The sequence below is a fragment of the Entamoeba dispar genome, genomic scaffold (assembly GCF_000209125.1).
Source record: "Entamoeba dispar SAW760 scf_1105229462009 genomic scaffold, whole genome shotgun sequence".
Classification (NCBI taxonomy): Eukaryota; Evosea; order Mastigamoebida; family Endamoebidae; genus Entamoeba; species Entamoeba dispar.
Window position 1 is genome coordinate 23,388 of NW_001854978.1, and position 19,528 is coordinate 42,915.

Sequence of the window (19,528 nt, forward strand, 5' to 3'; positions counted from 1 at the left end):
TAGTTCTTATTTATTAAAAAAAGAAAAAACCAAATGAAATACAATTATTATATAATCACACCTTGTTCTATTTCATAATTATTAACCATAGTTGTTTTATTCTTCTTAATTACCTCTTTGAGAAAGTTTCTATATTCAGTTTCTTCCTTGATAATTTTAAATGAAATGGGACATTGTGTTGATACACATTCAAAAGGATATTGTAATTGACAATACAAACACCTCTTTTTCATATCTATTAGTCTTTGTTCTATCTCTTTGATGTGCAATTGATATTCAGCAATTACAACTCTTTTATCATATGAACATGCTTTACATAAATAACTTTCTCCTATAATTTTTTTATTACATCGAATACATTTATGGATTAAGTAATAATCTTCTATTCTTATTTTCTTATCTTTTCTTCCTTCAAAAAGGATTCTGGTTAATGAAGTATTATACCATTTATTAATATCAATACCACAAGGTAATAAAATTCTTTGTAATGAATTGTTAATTTGTTTATTAATATAATAATCACTGTCAATAACCATTTGTTCTGATGCAGCAAATTGTGGACTCACAGCACTATCACATAATTTTCCAGATGATGTTCTAACAACAACATATTTAATTCTTTGTCCATATTGAAAATAGAAAGTATTATCTCTTTCTCTTTCTTTTAAAATGACTTTTGCTCCAATTGGTGGTTGTCTTCCTTCAGCATAATGCCTCCTATATGGTCTACTAATAACAAAATCATCAATAAATCCTTCTCCTTTTTGGATCATTTCCCAGTTAGTTTCTAAGTATTGTTTCATTCCTTCAATATCTTTATTTAATAAATAATTCATCACAGACGACATCATCCCTCTTACAACCCCACAACTGTCTCTTCTTACTGCTTCAAGACCTTTAGCTTCTAAAATTGGTTTTGTTTCATATTTTTCATACTTCATTCCAAAGTATCTTTTTTTCGTGACAGTAACAAGGGGCCAATACACTTTTTCTAATTGAAGTTTCATTGGAGGTGGAATAGTTTTATTAAATTCTTCACATAAGTGTTTCCCAACTTCAAAAGATTCTTCTAATGTTTTACCTTCCATTTCTACAAACAAACTATCAGTGTCTGAGTATATCACTTTTCCTCCAAACTTTCTTTCAGCAAAATTAATTGCTTTTTCTAATGTTTGACGAGCTGTTTCAACAATGGCATCTGCAATTTCATTACAAGGCATTCTCCCAGATAGCCCAGCACCTGTATATCCATAAACTACATTACATAACAATTTTAGTGCTAATTGTTGAAGAAAACATTTTTTATATTCTTCAGTTCCTTTTGTAAACACCTTCATTATTTCTTTAATGTGTTGTCTTGTTGATAACATTTCTTCAAGCATAATAGGTAATATCCCTTTTCTAAGACATGCATTTACAAACATTATTCCATTAGCTACAACATGAATATTTCCCTTAAGAGTATTTAAGTTTTCTTTTTCAAAAGAATATGTCATTGGTCCAATTTTTCTTTCAATGTTAATATCATCTACATATCCTAGACATGTAGAATAACATATATTATAAGCTATTGCTGTTGTTGGGTACATAGAAAGAAAATCTAATACTATAACAGGATTACTATGAAACCCAGACTGTGGTTCCATTACTAATGCAACACAGTCTGTTGCTCTACTAGAACTCAGTTGATTATCACTAGGTGAAAATAACTTAAATTCATTCTTACTTACCCTTTTTAAACAACACTCAACCTTATATTGTGAACCTCGTTCTATCTCTCCTTTAAGAGGACAAGCATGGAATTGTGCAAATTCTTGAATTCGGTTTATATAATCAAAATAATCTAATAATAACAAACAACAATGAAACCTTAAAAAGGAACTTAATAATTGTTCTGATGCATTATAACACAAATAATTAACATTTGGTAATGATACATTAAATACTTGCTTAGCAATATAATCAGTTTCATAATTGGAAAATTTACTACATTCCTTATAAATATGCCATATATTTAATACTAACCTTCCTTTTACCCCTTTTCCATTTTGTAATCTATTAATTTTATCATTAAAACTTCCTTGTTTATAAAGTTTATACCTTTCATTAATGAATTGAAGAGTAAATGAGCAATCTTCTGCTATTATCATATCTGCATCTTCATCATTGATTATTTTAATTAATGAAATGATAAGAGATAATTCATTATTACAAATAATATCAATTGTGTTAAGTGTTTTATAAGTTTTATGAAGATATGTAATAGCTTCTAAATCAGTGTGAATAAGATAAAATAAAGTTTTATCTCTAAATGACTGATATACAACTATCCCTTCAATAGCGTCATGTTTAGAATTTTGATATTTTCCTGTTGATTCATCAATTCGGTGAAATAATAATTGAATACAAATTATACAACTTTTCTTACTTATTAAAGGATTATTAATTCTACTTATCATAAAGTATGAATAAGGATCATTTAATTTCTTTTCTTGATTTACAATATATTCAGTTTCATTGTTTTGAATTGTTAAACTTTGAACTACATCTATAAATGATGGTGGCGGGATTGTACAAGCACAATGAATTGGATAACTTAATTCTTTTATTTCATTTATTTTTGGAATAATAATACCTTCATGACATATATTTATTTTATGACATTTTATTTCTTGTTTTATTTCTAATAAACTTGGTGGAGTATCAAAGACAATAATATTTTCATTTATCTTATAATTTATTTCTAATTTATCTGATGGATTTGTTTCATTTCCTTTAAATAAAACTTTTTTATTTACTAATCTACTACTTTTATCTAATAAATTTATTTGAAATGTTTTATTTCCTTGTTGAATTGATTCTTCTATACTTTTGTTTTCATCAAGAAAAATATGCCCCTCATTTTGTAAAGTTTGAGTGAAAATTTTATTATTATTTCTTTGTATCTGAATGTTAGTACATGGGATTTGACTTAATAACTCTAGCCTTGAATTTTTACTCTCAACTTCAACTTCTTCGATTTCCATTCTCTCTGAAGAGTCTATACTTTCATTTGAATTTTGTTGGAATTTTATAGAATCATCTGACTCCATTTCTAAATCACCAAACCCATTAACCTCATCTTGTTCTTCACATTCCATTTTGCTATCATCCTCACTTGATTGTTTAAAAATAATTTCCTTCTTTTCGTTTTCACTTATTTGAAGATTAGAAAGTTTTTCATTTTTGTTGATTAATTCTTGTGTAACTTCAATCTCATCATTAAAACCATCAACCTCGGTTTCTTCATTCAAATCGTATATCTCCTTTTCAAAAATCTTACTAATATTCATCTGACTGATTTGTGTCATCATTTGTGTTTGAAATTGAGTAGTTTCTCTAATACCTCTCCCTGGACTCAAATTATATTTTTCTATTAGTCTTTGAAGTCTATTAATATCAAGAAACAAATTGTCATTATATCGTTGAGAATTCATTTGAGTTATCCATTTATCAATAAGAATTTTATCATTCTCTGAAAATGATTCAGTTTTAGTTCCTCCTTCTTCACAATTAATAAAAGGAGATGTTCCCCAATATACTCTAAGATTTCCATTTCTCAGTTTATCTTTTGTTTCTGAAGCAAATTCATTTAGATTTAATACTTTACAATCAATATAATATTCATGTTTACATTTAGTTTTTCTTTGATCTGATATTAATGCATTAAAATGAACAAAAGTCATTGTTCTTAGTCCTAAATCAGTCATAAACATAATGTCAGGGCTAAGGTGTGCTTCATATATATGTATATCCATCTCATTACAAATTTTCCTTACTTTATTTATGTCTTTATGGTTTTTTAACCAAATTCTTCCAAAGATGTGTTTCCTAGTATGGTATCCAACAAATGGAATCCCTTCAATAACTTCTAAATGATCGATAATTCTGTACTGTTTTTCTTTATGTCTTTGCTCATTAATTACTTCATTTATTGTTTCAACAAGATCAATGAATACATCTCCAATTGGCTCATTAATTCTTTTGTTCAATTCAGTTAAATCAATATCAAGATGTGGTCTCCCTATTTATCATTATTTTTCCTCTAATAGGCGTAAAAGAAACAAACAACCACAAAAAATAATACAACATGTATTTCCATCTTCTTGATGACCAAATGAATATACAAATTGTTCACATTTAGTTTCGTTTATTTCTTTTTTAATTTCACATTGAAACTCAAGATTTTCAATTGTACAAATAACCATCCCAATTTCTGTTAAGATAAATTAAAGATAAAAAGATAAACAGAGTTAACAATATCAAAAAATTTAATCTATATCATCTCTTCTTCACTACTATTTTTTAGACTTCTTTTTCTCTTTCTCTTGTCTTTTTTCTGTTTTTTCTTTCTTTTGACGTGGTTTCTTATCTAAAGAGGCAAAGTATTGTGCAACTAAAGACCCTTGTTGTGCTCCAGTTTTTATATCAGCGTCAGTAATAAGATCAATACCTTCTTTCCCTTGAGGATATTCATGAATATTATTACATGAAATATCAATTGATTGAATTTTTTTAAGATCAAAACATAATCTAATTGGTACATTTCTGATTTTGTTAGAAAAAAGATTTAATCTTCTCAGATTCTCTAATTGGAAAATCTCATCTGTGACTTCTGTTATTTCATTTCTTTCCATTTCAAAAATCTCTAAATTTGTCAGCTTAAATATACAAGCTGGAATTTCAGTAAATTTATTGTCACTCAAATTTAATTTTTTAAGTTGAGTTAATATACCAAAACTTTCTGGTAAACTTCTTATGGAATTTGTACTAAAATTGATAGAGGTTAATTTTTTCATATGCCCAATACAATCATCTTTAATAGAACGGATAACAAGTTTTGATAAATCAATTGCAGTAACTCCTTCTTTTTCAGCACGGATTAGCTCATCACGTAATCCACCTTTTCTTATTGTTCTGTCATTCACTTGAAAGTTAGTATTTGCTAAAATATGTTCAGCTTCTTGTTCGTCAACACTCATCCCCATTGCTTTCATAGCAGATACAATGGCTTCAATTGTTAATTCCCCTTCATCTTTTCCATCAACCTCTTCACACTCTTCATTAATTTCTTTTCTTGATTTAGTTCCAAATTCATCATAGATATATCTTTTAGATGGGTCTTGAAGGACTTTATATGCTTGTTGAACTTGGTGGAATTTTTCAAGAGATTCTTTGTCATCTGGGTGTTTATCTGGATGATATTTTAGAGACATTTTGTAGAATGCTTTCTTTATCTCGTTTGCATTTGCGGTTTTTGAAATTTCAAGGACTTCATAATAATTGATAGCTCTTTGTTCGTTATCTTCCATTTATTTGAGTCAGTTGTTCCACTATTTTTTTCTTTTAGGGTTTTCTCAATTTCTCTTTATTTTTCTGGAAAAAATAAAAAAAAAATGTTATTTTTATTTTTTGTTTTGTTAAAATGGAAGAATAAGTTAATTGAAAATAATTCCAAACTTAATGGAATTTTTAACCCTAAATACAAAACTCACTTCTAGTTTATTAATGTCAATTGAAGTAACTTTAATTCAAACTGATGTATTTCCTACATTAGAACAGACATTAGATAATATTGAAAAATTAATTAAAGATACTCAAAGTGACTTATATATATTACCTGAAGTCTTTTCAACTGGTTTTGGAGAACATTTAGAAAAACTAGCACACTCAAATGGAGGACAAAATGTTATAGATTGGTTAATTTGTCAATGCAAGCAAAAACACTGTGGATTTGCTGCTGGAATATTAGTAGAAGAAAATAGAAAATATTATAATCAATTAGTTTTAGTTGATGAAAATGGAATTATTGCTAAATATAATAAGACTCATTTATATCGTTTAGGAGGTGAAGGTTTATTAGAAGCGGGACACGAAAAGATAATAGTTAATTTTAGAGGATTTAGAATGTTATTAACTATTTGTTATGATACTCGTTTTCCTATGTTCGTAAGATATAACTATGACTATGACATTATTATTAATCCAATTAATTACAATTATAGAGTGATCAATGTTGCTGATAAATTTGCTGCTTGTAGGGCAATAGAAAATGGGTGTTGGGTTTTTTGTCCTAATAGAATTGGAAAAGATGGATTGAATTTAACTTATAAAGGACATTCTTTTGTATACAACCACCTAGGAGTAAAAATTGCAGAGGCTAAAGAGTCTAATGAAATTTTGACTGTTCGTTGTAACTTAAAAGAAATTACAGACTATCGAGCAAAAATTCATTTGGGAGATGATTTTGATGGAATTAAAATGAATATCCCTTATAACACAATTACATTGTAAATCAATTTAATTTATTGTTATATATAACAAGAAAAATTCATCAAATTTACAATTGTTTCTCAGTTTTATTATAATGAAAATAGTTTAAAGTAAATTGTACTACTGAGAAAGAATCTCTGGAAATTCGTTTAGTTAAGGATAGAAGATTCTTTTTTGATGAGTTCAAGAAATTTTCACATTTTATTGGTATTTTTATCATTTAAAATAGTATTATTATCTTCGTCTTAGTTTACATGAAATAAATAATATTTTATAATTAAATTATAATAAATTTTTATTTCTCTTATTAACAGTTCACTCAAACTTCAACAAGGAATTTTTTTCAAATTAATAGTAAACTCAAAACTTAAAAATAACAAATCATAACATCAATAATGGAACATCATATGACTCTTAATTGTAAACCTTATATACCGACCTCAAAACTATTGTATGGAGATAAAAAAGATTTAATAAACCTTTTTCCTAGTCTTAATGAAATCGAAATAGAACGCTCAAAAAGGAAACTTTGTTTGACAAAAAAACAAGCTGATGTCCAATTTTGTATAGGAGAACTTGAAATTATTCATGAAGATTCTATGAGTCCTATTAGTTCATCTTCTCCAAGAGTAACACAAGAATTAGAGAATAACTGGATTGAGTTAGTAAAATTGTAATTAGTTGTATTTACTGCTTTGTGATTCAGCCTTTCATTAATTTTTAATTTTTCATTAATCAGAAATTTTATCCTTCGTTTCTTCTTTTCGTTTCCTTTTCTTTTTTTTTAAGATTTGATTAGAATAAAATATGATGATTTTAATCAATTCCAAATAAATTTAAGAATTCTTTTTATAGAATATTATGATTTATGATAAAAATATTCAAAAACGAACCTTTCTTTTTTATTCTTTCAGGAAAAGACAATCTTATGTTGACGTTAAAGTTTATTATTAATTCAATATATATTATTGGTTATTAGGAGAACTATAACCATGAAGATAAATGTTATTGTTTGATTTATTAAATTTGGCTAAGTCATAAAGTTCTAGAGTTTATAATAAATACACATATTCTAAGGAAAATAAACAAACTCATCAACAAAAAGAAAAAATTATAAACAATAAAATTGAGACAATTAAGTTTTCTGAATTATTTATATTTCTCTACTAAAGAAACAAAATCTGAATTTTTCTTTGTACATTTATTAAAAAATGCAATGAACTAAGAACTATTCAGAAAAATAATGCATTGAGTATAAGCACAAAAGTAGAGTGAATATGTACTTTAGTTATTATATTATTATTTAATATTATATGACTTGATTCATTTAGTTTTTTGTTAAAGACATTCCATCCATTTATAAAGTTCATATTTATTTGTTTGATTTTGGATTATAACGTCAGTTTATTTTTAATTAATGGTGTGTCTAAGTCATGTAGATTATTAGTGAAAGAATTTAATTTCAATAACCACTTTTATCATTTTAAATTAATTCAACTCTTTAAATATAGTAGAAAATAATAAAATGTGTTATCTAAGTTATTGGTATTTGTTTTATCAAAAATGATATGATTTTAAAAAAAATATATATACATATCGGTCAACTAAAATTTAGAATAGTATGAATAAAAGTATCTCATGTAATACTCTATTCTGAAAATATAAATTAACAATAATTTCTTTTTTTTCATGAATTTTAATGAAAAAAAGAATACTTATTCTGAGAAAAGTGTTTTATATGACAGGTATTAAGAATAATAATAATTTCAGTGTTTTTAATTAAAGATTTTTAGAAGAGAAGAGATAGATGCTAATCATCAAATAATTCTTATCAAGAAATTTTTGTGTGATGATCTGAGTCAGTAAGAAGTAAATCAAATAAATTGGTGAAAACCAGAAAACATTCAATAATGAATCAGAATGACAAACTTTTTTTACAATTATCACAAATAAATATAAGACCTAATGAACTAACCAAAAATAAACAGTTGTATTATGTATGAGTAAGTCATCAGAAGGCTCAAAAAAGAACCTACAGAGAAAAAAAAGTTCAAGGAAAAGTGTCATTGAAAGAAAAAGTTTGATATTTTGAATGAGAACAGAAGAGAGGTGGGTGTCTGTCTTTATTAAATAGTAAAGATATATATATTATGAAAAGACCAAAGAAAGTAAAAGTAAAATCATTACTACTATTTCTTCAATTCAGAAAATAATTGCACCAAATGGTGAGATAACTTTTTATTTGAAGGTGTAAAAGGGTATTGCTTATAAGCTAAAAGTAGATGATGGTAAAATTGATCAAGAACACAGAACCATTCAATACTAAAAAATGTTGAAATTAATTAAATGATTAAAATAATAATACATCTAACTTTACTTTTAGTTGTGAAGAAGAACCAGTAAAGCCTTGTTCAATTAATTCAGAAATACCTTCTCAACGAAAACTAGGCATTGTGTTATTCTTGATAGAATTTATAGATTTTTAGATTTCAAAGAATAACAAATAGTAGGTTATTTTGATTTGTTTTAGAAAAAACTATTTGAACAACACTAAATTCATTTGATGTTCCTCCTTGTGTCATAATTCTTAGACTAATAATGCAGTTTGTGAAAATTGTTATTTCACAAACTATATTAAATGAAGACTTTGAAAAAATTTCAAGAACAATCTCTCCAAACTCCTTGTTATTCAAAACGACCTAGTTTATACAAAGAACCAACTGAGTCTATAGACCTAGTTTAATTGAAACTATAGATAATTAAAGAATAAATGAACAAGAACACATTTTATCAAATTTATTCCTTTTTAAATCAATTATTTGTTTAAAAATTTTAAATCAATAAAATAATTTTTAAATAAAAAATTTATTAATTTTCATTAAAAGTCCAATTTAAAATATTCCGAACTTCTTTTTATCATCTGAACGTGCAACTGCGTTTTTAATTCCTTTGAATAATGAATGTCTCTTTTTCTTTTCTTCTTCTGTAGGTGATTGAGATTCATAATTTATTGATTCACTTGATGAAGATGTTGACCCAATCAAAGATGTTCCATCAGTATGAATAATGCTATCATCAGATGAAATGCTTTGAATATCTACTTTGCCTTGATGATTTGAATTTCTTTTTTCTTGTTTCATTTGTTTTTTATGCTCTTTTTCTTCTGCTTTCATTTGTTTTTTAATTGCTTTTTCTTCTGCTTTCATTTGTTTTTTAGCTTCTTTAATTTCTTGTTTCTCAGATTTTCTTTGTTCTTTCTTTTTAAGAATTCGAGGTAGTTGTAACATTTCTTCTTGTATATCATCTCCAACAAAGTCAAGAGAATTGTACTGCCTTTTTTTTATCGAAACATTACTAGTAACAGATGAATCACTATCTATTGAGTTGATCGTTGAATTACTGTCAGTAGTCTGAGAAAGTGTTTTCGTAGCAGCACTACCAATCATAGTTTCGGTTTGACATTCTAATGAGTTTGAACTATTTGACTTATCTTCTATTTTTTGTGTTTGGGTTATAGGTAATCTTGGTTGTTCAGTAACTGAAGTTTTTGGGACATTCTTGATAATCCCTTTAATCTTTGTTTGTAACATAATACATGATGTTGGTTTTTCATAATGAATAAATATTGTTTGGTCATTATCAAGTTTTAGATTAATTCCATTTATACCCGTTGAAACATCTTTAATATATCTTAATTCAATTTCATCAATAAAATGTAAATGGAAATAATCCATAATAAAGATCCTCTTATTTGTTAATGCCATAACTTTATTATCTTCAGTTTCTATGAGGTCAAGATAATTTTCATTATTATTAATACAGATCTTTTTAATACATTCTTCATGAGTTTTTCCTTCAACAGTTTCACCTTCTTTAGTATTAATAGTATAACTTCGCATTCCTTTTTTTGTACAATAAATAATAGGATCTCTTTTTCTTTCTTCAGCTTCATCTCCATTAATTGTTTCTGCGATACCTTGGGTTGTACTTGATACTAAGTCAACAGCTCCTGTTAATGGTTTTGCTACTAACCCAACTAACCCTTTTCCAATTCCTTTTCCTAGTCCAACAATTCCTTCTTTTTTAGTATCTCTAACTGGGTCCATGACAACTCCAGAAACACCTTGTATAACTCCATTGCCAAGACTACTTAGTCCATTAGTTAATCCTCCAATAAATCCTTTTTCTTTTTTATTCATTTTTCTTTGTCTTTCTTTCATGTATTGATCATCCATTGTTAAATTAGCAACTCCAGATGCTAAAGAACCAGAAATTTTACTTGCACTATTTAAAATACCAACTCCTGTATTTGTTATCAATGTTTTTGATCCTCTTCCAATTCCATAAGCAAACTCAGTTGGTGAAACTGTTAATCCTTGAATAGGTTCATAGAAAAAGGCTTTAACTCCACTTCCAACATTTGAAACTAATCCCACTGGATTACCTAAGAAATCAACAGATCCAAGAAGAAGATATAAATTCTTTATAACTTGGAACGAGACATGGTTAATAATCATTGACACAAACCTGTCAATCTTTTCATAACAGTTTGATACAAAAAAGTTATTTATTGGCAATGGTGAATGGTCTAGATTACCCAACATACTTCCAAATGTCTTAATAATTGTAGTAATACCATTCGATGGCAATACATCTAATCCACTTCCTAATTTAAATGTGATTACAAACTTCATTGGTTGTAATTGGAAATCTTTGAAATATAAATAAGTTGGTGGAGATACAGGTGGAATTTCTATTTTATATGGTTGGTATTTAACTTTGGATGGTGGAAGAGCTTGTTCTAATGGTAATGAAGATATATAATTTAATAAATCAAATGCTGAAGCACCATCCACCATAACATCAAGTTGCTGAAGTAAAAGAGTGAAATATTCAAATTGCATTGTAGATAAGTCAGTGACATTTCTTTTAATCATTGTTATATGAAGAGCTTGCTTTTGATGATTTGAATCCTTTTCTTTATGAGTTAGTAATAAAACTGGATAAGGTGATCCAAGAGTCATGTTATCAATTTGAATATCATTTAAATTTAATACAACCTTTATTTGGTCTGAAGTGAGTAATGAATCAACACTAAGCCTATCCAATGTAATACATAACATATCATCTGGCCAATCATTTGATAGATTTATAACAGTTTTGTTTAGAGTAATGTTTGCAATAATATTCACATTTTGTTTTATTAATTTATTAGTCACTTCTTTTTTGTTACTTAATAATAACGTTCTTGTTCCATTTCTAACAATAACTCTTATATTAATATCATCTATAGATTTATAGTGTTTGTTAATTTTATTTAAATCAACAGTTATACATTCTTTTTCTTTAAAACATATATCAATTTTAGGTGGTTTTAATGGATTCGGTAAATAATAATCAATAGTTTTATTCTCATCAATAATTTCTTTAGTTCCATCTTGTATAATAGTAAATTGAGTATTAGTGTTATTAATAATTTTAAATGGAGATGCCCCTTCTTTTCTTTCATATATTGAAATGTATGTAGCATGTTTAAAATTTTTAACAGATATATCATATCCTTGTCCTCCTATCTTACATGGATATTCTGCAACTTCATCCAATGGGAACGCAACACTAATTCCTTCATTAACTTCAATTTTAAATTTTCGTTCACCACCTCCAATAATAAGTTCTTTGCAACATTTTGAAACTCTTTCATTTTCATTTTCAATACTATCACCACTTTCAATAATATTATCAACACCACCAGCACTAACTTTAATAATACTTTGTGTGGTGTTACAGAAAATGTAGTTGTTAAACAATTTAATTAATCGAGTTCTTGAAAGTTCTTGTTTACCTAACTCAATTTCATATCGAATAGATTTTATATTTCCATTACTTTGTTTACAATCAACAACTTTCTTAAATCCAACTTCAGTACATGGACATGGATCTCCATAATCACAATCATTTGGTTTGATATGAATTTTATTTGAACTAGGATCTGAATTAATTAAACACATAACAAATGGTTTTCCATTACATGGAATACCATCTGATGGAAGTCCAACAATTTCTTTCTTTCCAGTCATTTCATTTGATGCCAAAAATAGTGGTTGATTAGAATAGTTTAACATGAAACTAGAAGCATAAAACACAATATGAGCATGTTTATATTTCATTGTTTGTTCTACCATTAAATAACCTTTTCTTTTGGATGTATCATGAACTTCAATATATGAAGCACCACTCTTTAATTCATATTTTCCTTGAACAACAGAATTAGATGATTCAAAGGTCTTGAACATAACTGAAATAATTTGACGTTTATTGAGATATAACTCAGTGTGAGTATTAGATGGAATAGATATTTGTTCTCCATTAACTCCAATATTCATTTCATATGGAAGTTTATTTTCTAGAGTATATGTTGGCATAATTTCGATTCTAAGTTCTTGATCTCTTGGACTTTCAAATCTATTCTTTACTTGTACATTAACTAACACAGTTTTACTTGGAGAGTATTGATTTAATTCTATCTTCTTAGTAAATTGTTTTGCAATCAATTCGTCAATACTTCCTATTTTAATACCACTTAATTCATTGTCTCCATCTTTCATATATAAATCTCCCCTACTAAAACGAATTGGTAATGATCGTTCACTACGTTTTGAAATTGATATTAATTGTTGGTTAATATAAAATTCAAAATCCATATCAGTTTTGTTACTGATAATTACATCTCCATGGATATAAACTAATTTTGTTCCATCACTATGAGTAATAACTTCAGAAACAATAGGACCAATATTTTCTTTATTAACTTCTGAATCAAAATGGAACATTTTAGGTGCTTTAGATACAATAACATCAATGTCTAATAAATAGTTATTAAATATAATTTTTCGTTGGAATGGTTTAGTAATAAGATTTCTTCCAGTTGAATTTTCAGGTGAAACACTATTTTCTTTTTCAAAATCAAACGACAATGGTAAAGTTTTATCTTTCTCTAAAACAATAACACCTTTTTCTTCTTGGTTTGTAAGAAGAAGTTCTTCTCCTGTTTCATTAAGATATGAAACATAAGCAATTTCTGAACTTTCTTGTTGGGCGTGTTTTTGTAAGATTCCTACAGTTTCTAATATTGATGTTAATGTTCCATGACTTATATTTAATTGAATATCTCCAATAGAAAGATCAGTAAAGACGTTTTGGCTAATAAATATAGGATTAATAGAAACTTTAGTTTGAATTGGGAATTCTTTTATTAATGGTTCGTACTTCATTTGTATATGGTTAAACATATCAACTTGAATCGAAGAAATTAAAGAGCCAATAATATTGTTATCTTCAATAAAAGCATTTGCTGTAAGTAAATTAACTTTAGCAAGTAAGAGTGGTAATGTTCTTCCTTGTAGATCATTAACAAGACATACTTCTATTGGTTGAATAGAAATATCAGCAGATATTTTCTTTTTCATAGAAGGAACAATTTGGTAATATTGACTAATAACATCTTCATCATCTTCTTTTTTATTGGGAGTTGGTTGTTGTGTTATTGGGATAGTTTTATTTAAATTATCAACAAAAGAAAGAATAGTTTGAATGTCATTAAAGCTAATGAATATTTTCATGACATTTAATGTATTTATATGAGTGTCAATACACATTTTATCATTTTCCTCATTCCACAACTTGACAAGTAAGTTCATTTTTAATGTATTTGAAATGATTTCATTATTTCTTTCTTTTTGAATAAGTTTTTTAAGAGTTCCTCGATGAAGGTCAATATCATTTAAATTGATATTTGCACTGACTACTGGCCTCTTTCCTTGTTTTATTTTTATATCACTTATCAGTGAAATACCTGCTCTGATGTAAGAACTTTTTTCATCATATGGATCAACAATGACAACCATATTTATTCCTTTAATTTCTCCATGAACAAATAGATCGTAATGAGTATGTGAAATATATTCAGGGACATTTAACTGATTTTCTTTTTCAAAATTTGATTGTTTTAAAGTACTAAAATATTCTTCAACAGAAGGGTTAATAATGAATTTTCTTTCTCCATTTTCAAAAACATTTTCTTCTCTTACATCAGATCGAAGAATTAATTTGAGGTTATATAACTCATTCATTAATACTACTACAATGTCATTAGGAAATTGTAATTTTTCACTTACAAATTTTACCAATTCATTTCCTTGTATTTGTTTTAATTTAACTTCTTTTAATTTCCTATTAACTACAATCTCTTGTTTAATATCAGTGAAATTAGCTTGTTTATAAATTAGTTCAACTAATTTAATAATTGTTAAATCATTGATGTGATCTTCTGCTTTTTCACTATTTGTTTTAGTCTTTAATTTATCTATTAATCCCTTCTTTTCTTTAAATACTAATTTGGCCATTCTTTCATCAAATTCAACTTTTTGAAGAAGGTTAATTGTTGTTGCTTCAAGAAGTGCATCTACTGGAATATAATTATCATTTTGAATTTTTATTTGTTCATTATTTGTTTTATCTTTTGGTAAAAGTTCTATTATTGAATTCATATATGCTAATGTATCTCCAATAAACTCAGGATAAAGACATAATGTTAAATGATCAATATTAAAATGATCAATAGAAATGTAATTTTCCTTGAGATACATTTTGAGTTTAAGTTCTAATAAATTAGTGTTGTCTAATATTCCAAATACTCTATTAACAAGTAAATGTTTTTGAGTTGTTCTAAGATCATCAACAATAACATTTCCAAGAATCATATTAATATCAAAAAATTCATTAATTGATTGTTCTATATTAGCATTAAGATTGTTAATACTTATCAACATTAATTTATCACTCTCTGAATCTCCATGTTCTTTTCTCAATAACAAGTTTATTGTACTTAATTTGACATCGATAATCATCTTTAATTTCTGTTGTGGTAATGGAGGCCATTCTTTATATTGTTTCTTTTCAATTTCTATTTTCTCCACAGTCTCTATCTTGTTTGGTAATTGTTTTGAACTTTGATTCTCTGAGGTTGGTTTAATATTTTGTTTTATGAAATTAACGAATTCAAGTATTGTTTTTAATTGATTATAGCTTATTGATGTTTCAATATTACTTATTGAACCTTTAATAATAACTGGAATAAATTCTTTCATTTCATCAGTAAAAAACTCTGGGAATTTTGGTGTAAGTATATTAGTTACAACACACACATTTTTGACTATATAAGCTTTATGACTATCAATAAAAGTAGTTATCGTAATGGAATCAATTGCAATATTCATATTTTCAATACTTGGAGTATAATATTCTTTATTGTATTGAATATTTTCACCATTATTAACATTACTTTTTATATGTAAATTACCAAGATTTAATTCAATACAATTTGTTGGATGGTCTTGTATTGGAATCTTTATTGAAGGTCCTGTAATTTCACATTGAATTTTCATTGTTTGAGGTTTTAATTGTCTCCAACTTTTATTTTTTAATGAAATAATACCTTGACTGTATGTATTGTTTTGGTTTTGTTGTTGAATATATTCTTTTTGAAGTTCTTCCACGCTTGGAACATATTCTTGACTTTGTTGAATTGCCTTTATAAATGTTTCATTTTTAAATGGGGCATATAACTCTTTAATTAAAGACAATCCTAAAATGATATTAATTTTATTAATATTAGCTCCAATTGTTATCTTTTTCATTGCATTATTTAGTTTAATTTTAGCAAGAAGTAATGGTTGTTCTTGTGTATAATTTAATAAATATCTATTCTCTATTTGTTCAGTAGCCATATTAACAATAACTACATTTTGTATTTTACTTCTAATACTCATTCCCCAATTAAACATATCAATTCCTGTTGTAATATCTTCTACCTCAGCTTTCATAATTTCTTTAACTTCATTTAATACAATAATACCACACCTTCTAATAGAAAAATTAATTATCATCTTTTTATTCAATTTTGGTGTATCTCTCTTTTGTAACTTTTCTATGAGATTAGAAGTTTTATTGCTATGGTCTTTATTTAATTTATACCCTTTAGCAACTTCTAACATTTCATTATCATTTTCATCTTCTCTTATTGTTTGATTAATTTCTTGACTATATTTTATTTCCTTCTTTGTTTCTTCATTTGTAGATGATGGTACAAGACTAAGTGCAACAAGAGTTAATTGTCCTAATGTCTCTGGTCTAATTGCAATATGTAGATCTTCTATATGAACTTGAATGTCCATATCAACTCCGTTATAACTAATAGCTTCTTTTTGTTTAATGTTAACACTTGCACTTATAAATTGATTAGTGTTATAATATTCACTAGACATAATAAATGATTTTCCGTCATTAACAATACAATCATCAATTTTAATTCTTCCAATTTGAGATTGAATATCCATTTCAAATAAATTTTGATTAACACTACACTGAATGTCACCAATACTTAATTTAAAAATATTCTTTGTTTCATCTTCTTTTTGTTTTAATTCAATTTCTGCACTTTGAATTCCAAGTTCAATTGACATTAACTTAGATTGATCAATTTTTATTCTCATAGCTTTAAAATCTTCCTCTTTAGTTTTTTCAAGTATTTTTAAATACTCTTCCATTTCATTATCAATTTCAGTAATTTCATTTTGTTCTGTTTTAATTGGTGTTAATTTCTCCCATCCTTTACTCCAAATAGGAACAAATTCCATTAAATACTGATACCTTTGAACACTAAATTCTATTCCAATAAGATTAACCATTGTACTTAATTTTATTTGAGGAAGTTCTTTAGTTTTATTTACACAATTACCAAATTGAATAAAAACAGATATTGGTTTTATTAAAAAGTTTTGATGTTTAATTGGAAGGTTTTCTTTTGAATACACCACTTGATTCGATACAGAAATGTCTTTAATATTAATATCAAACACATCATATTTTTCATCAGGTCGTGATTGTACATTGATTTTTCCCAAGTCAATAAGAACTGATTTTGTTTTTTCTTCACCTCCATTTAGTAATATTGCAATTTTAGGTGCAATTACATCTGCAGAAATATCAAGTATCTGACGTTTTATAACTTGAGACGTATTATCATTTAATGTTATACCTTCACTTGTTTGTTGGATTTTATTCCATGTATCAGCAAATTTATCAGCTGCAAATTGTTTTGCTTTAGCTAACGATGATAGGTCAGGAAGTATTGCAAAATGAGCGAGATTCATAACAAATTCTTTAGTTAAGATAATATCAATTGGTTGGATATTTGCATTTACTCTTATATCCACTTTATTGTCTAATGGCTGAACATCAATAATAGTATGAACCAATGATTTTTCAGTTACTTTATTAAGTACAGTATTCCAAGCACGTTGAATTGAATTATCAAAAATATGTAATCCAAGAACATCAGCACATAACAGTAATCCTTGAGGTCGAATAATAGCTTTTGCAGAAATATCGTTGATAGTAATATTAATTATTTCTTTTGATTCTTCAGTTAAAACAAGTTGAAGTTTTTTTAACCAAATTCCAAATTTCATTTTTTCATATTCTGCTGGTTCTCCATGAAGTCCATTTGGATCAACAGTAAATTCTCCAATACTACTTAAAGTTTTAGTATCAAAAGAAGGTTCTTGTTTAATAAAGAAACTCAGAAAATATTCTTTTATTTTTTCTATAAAAGATTTCTTTTTATTATATTCAGGATGTTCTTTAAGAAAAGTATTTAATTCTAATCGAGCATGTTCTCTATTATGTAATATTTCTTCTAATTCCATACTATTTTCTAATTGTTCCATTTCTTTAATTTCATTTTTTGTAATTATTGGTAAAAATGTATATCCTAATGACTTTTTATATAATTCCATATAACGTTCATTATCTTTACCATTCCAATGAGGTTGATTCTTTTTTCTAACATCTTCAAGAATAACATTAAATGCATATTTCCACCATTTTTTTGGTTCTTTTTTAACTTGTGAATTTTGAGGTCTATATTTAAGGTATTTAGTTGACATGCCATATTCAAAAAACATGTCTAATAATGATATAAGTTCAACATATTGTGTTTTATCTAATGAAATTTTCATATCTGTAATATTTACTTGACCAAGTACTTTAGAATATTCAATTTTAAATCCTTTTGAAATATTAATTGCTGCAATAACTTCAAAAGATGTTGGAGAAATAAGAAGATGTTCTTTATATCCATTTTGTTTATTAAATGGAGTAATAATTAAAGACCTCATTAAAAGAATAAAATGTAAGGTATCATATTGACCAAAATCAGTAATATTTAATTGTGGAACTACATAAACACTAAAGTTATTTAATGAAACAGTTTTATATTTGAATATTGGTACTCCTTTAATAATTGGATTTTTAATTGAATTAACTAAAACTGATTCAATACAAAATCCAATAGTTAATGCTTTTTCTTGATTATTTTGTCTAATAAATTGAAAATGTATATTTTCAATCGTAATTTTAATATTTTCAATAACTTTTCCAATAAGTTGAGTTATAAATCCATCGTTTTGATTCTTTGTTTCTTCAAATGTTTTTTGAATTTCATATTCAACAATTTTCATTTTCTTTTCATTTTCTTTATCAGCTTTTGCTTTTTCTTCATTGTACTAATTTTGTTATTACTTTTTCTTTTTATTTTTTTGTTGTTTTTAGACTAAATATAGATTTAACAAACTGTAAAGATCTTTTGTGGCTCTACTAAACCAACAATATCACTAAGTACTACCTCTATTGGTTTATGTAATAAATCAGACCATGGAATTATTACTTTTAAATTTCCTAATACTCCTCTAGTAATAGAAATAGGAAGATTGAGAAAGTCTAATGCTGATTTTTTGAGTTCCAGATTATGTAATTCAATTTGTCCATTTATAACTCCAAGTTTCAATTGGTCAGAAGTTAGTCCTTCAATAAAATTACCTAGTGTAGTTGACAGGACTTGGCTAACAACTCCTTCAAACACTAAGTCATAAATATTTAATTTTTTTTTTACTAATTCTTTAAAGTCTCAAACTTTTTTGATTAATGATTTACAGTTCTTTGTTCTTTTGAAGTAAAAACTTGATTTCTAATTTATTTGTTATAAAATTTGTTTTGATTAATAACATTTTTTATATTCTTTTTAAAAGTTATAAAAACGTTATATATTCCAATTATAAATAAAACAATCATTATAAAAATAGAAAATAGTTTCCATAGA

The 19,528-nt window shown here is 26.2% G+C and overlaps 4 protein-coding genes across 4 annotated transcripts, besides 15 other annotated features; 1 reads left to right on the forward strand and 3 right to left on the reverse strand.

Annotated features, from left to right (window-relative positions):
* Nucleotides 1-22: part of a sequence feature (AT_rich) that runs on past the window's edge.
* A 25-nt stretch (nt 23-47) lies between these two features.
* Nucleotides 48-4,247, reverse strand: EDI_144470 (DNA polymerase zeta catalytic subunit, putative; the record flags this gene model as incomplete). Its single annotated transcript, XM_001739151.1, has 2 exons — nt 48-4,063; nt 4,109-4,247. 2 exons carry the CDS (start codon nt 4,245-4,247, stop codon nt 48-50), a joined length of 4,155 nt encoding a protein of 1,384 aa, XP_001739203.1.
* A 76-nt stretch (nt 4,248-4,323) lies between these two features.
* Nucleotides 4,324-4,396: a microsatellite.
* On the reverse strand, nt 4,338-5,351 carry EDI_144480 (leucine-rich repeat-containing protein, putative; the record flags this gene model as incomplete). Its single annotated transcript, XM_001739152.1, has 1 exon — nt 4,338-5,351. The coding sequence occupies one exon, from the start codon at nt 5,349-5,351 to the stop codon at nt 4,338-4,340; it is 1,014 nt and encodes a 337-aa protein (XP_001739204.1).
* Nucleotides 4,351-4,395: a microsatellite.
* Nucleotides 5,352-5,419: 68 nt separating the features above from the next.
* Nucleotides 5,420-5,453: a sequence feature (AT_rich).
* Nucleotides 5,454-5,502: 49 nt separating this feature from the next.
* EDI_144490 (uncharacterized protein) lies at nt 5,503-6,333 on the forward strand (the record flags this gene model as incomplete). Its single annotated transcript, XM_001739153.1, has 1 exon — nt 5,503-6,333. The coding sequence occupies one exon, from the start codon at nt 5,503-5,505 to the stop codon at nt 6,331-6,333; it is 831 nt and encodes a 276-aa protein (XP_001739205.1).
* Nucleotides 6,334-6,569: 236 nt separating this feature from the next.
* Nucleotides 6,570-6,613: a sequence feature (AT_rich).
* A 987-nt stretch (nt 6,614-7,600) lies between these two features.
* Nucleotides 7,601-7,627: a sequence feature (AT_rich).
* A 256-nt stretch (nt 7,628-7,883) lies between these two features.
* Nucleotides 7,884-7,904: a sequence feature (AT_rich).
* Nucleotides 7,905-8,647: 743 nt separating this feature from the next.
* Nucleotides 8,648-8,676: a sequence feature (AT_rich).
* Nucleotides 8,677-9,115: 439 nt separating this feature from the next.
* Nucleotides 9,116-9,196: a sequence feature (AT_rich).
* A 7-nt stretch (nt 9,197-9,203) lies between these two features.
* Nucleotides 9,204-19,500, reverse strand: EDI_144500 (vacuolar protein sorting-associated protein, putative; the record flags this gene model as incomplete). Its single annotated transcript, XM_001739154.1, has 4 exons — nt 9,204-18,935; nt 19,004-19,326; nt 19,390-19,396; nt 19,435-19,500. The coding sequence occupies 4 exons, from the start codon at nt 19,498-19,500 to the stop codon at nt 9,204-9,206; spliced, it is 10,128 nt and encodes a 3,375-aa protein (XP_001739206.1).
* Nucleotides 9,433-9,575: a microsatellite.
* Nucleotides 13,176-13,203: a sequence feature (AT_rich).
* Nucleotides 15,964-15,984: a sequence feature (AT_rich).
* Nucleotides 18,883-18,980: a microsatellite.
* Nucleotides 19,298-19,320: a sequence feature (AT_rich).
* Nucleotides 19,398-19,510: a sequence feature (AT_rich).
* Between the last annotated feature and the right edge of the window lie 18 nt (nt 19,511-19,528).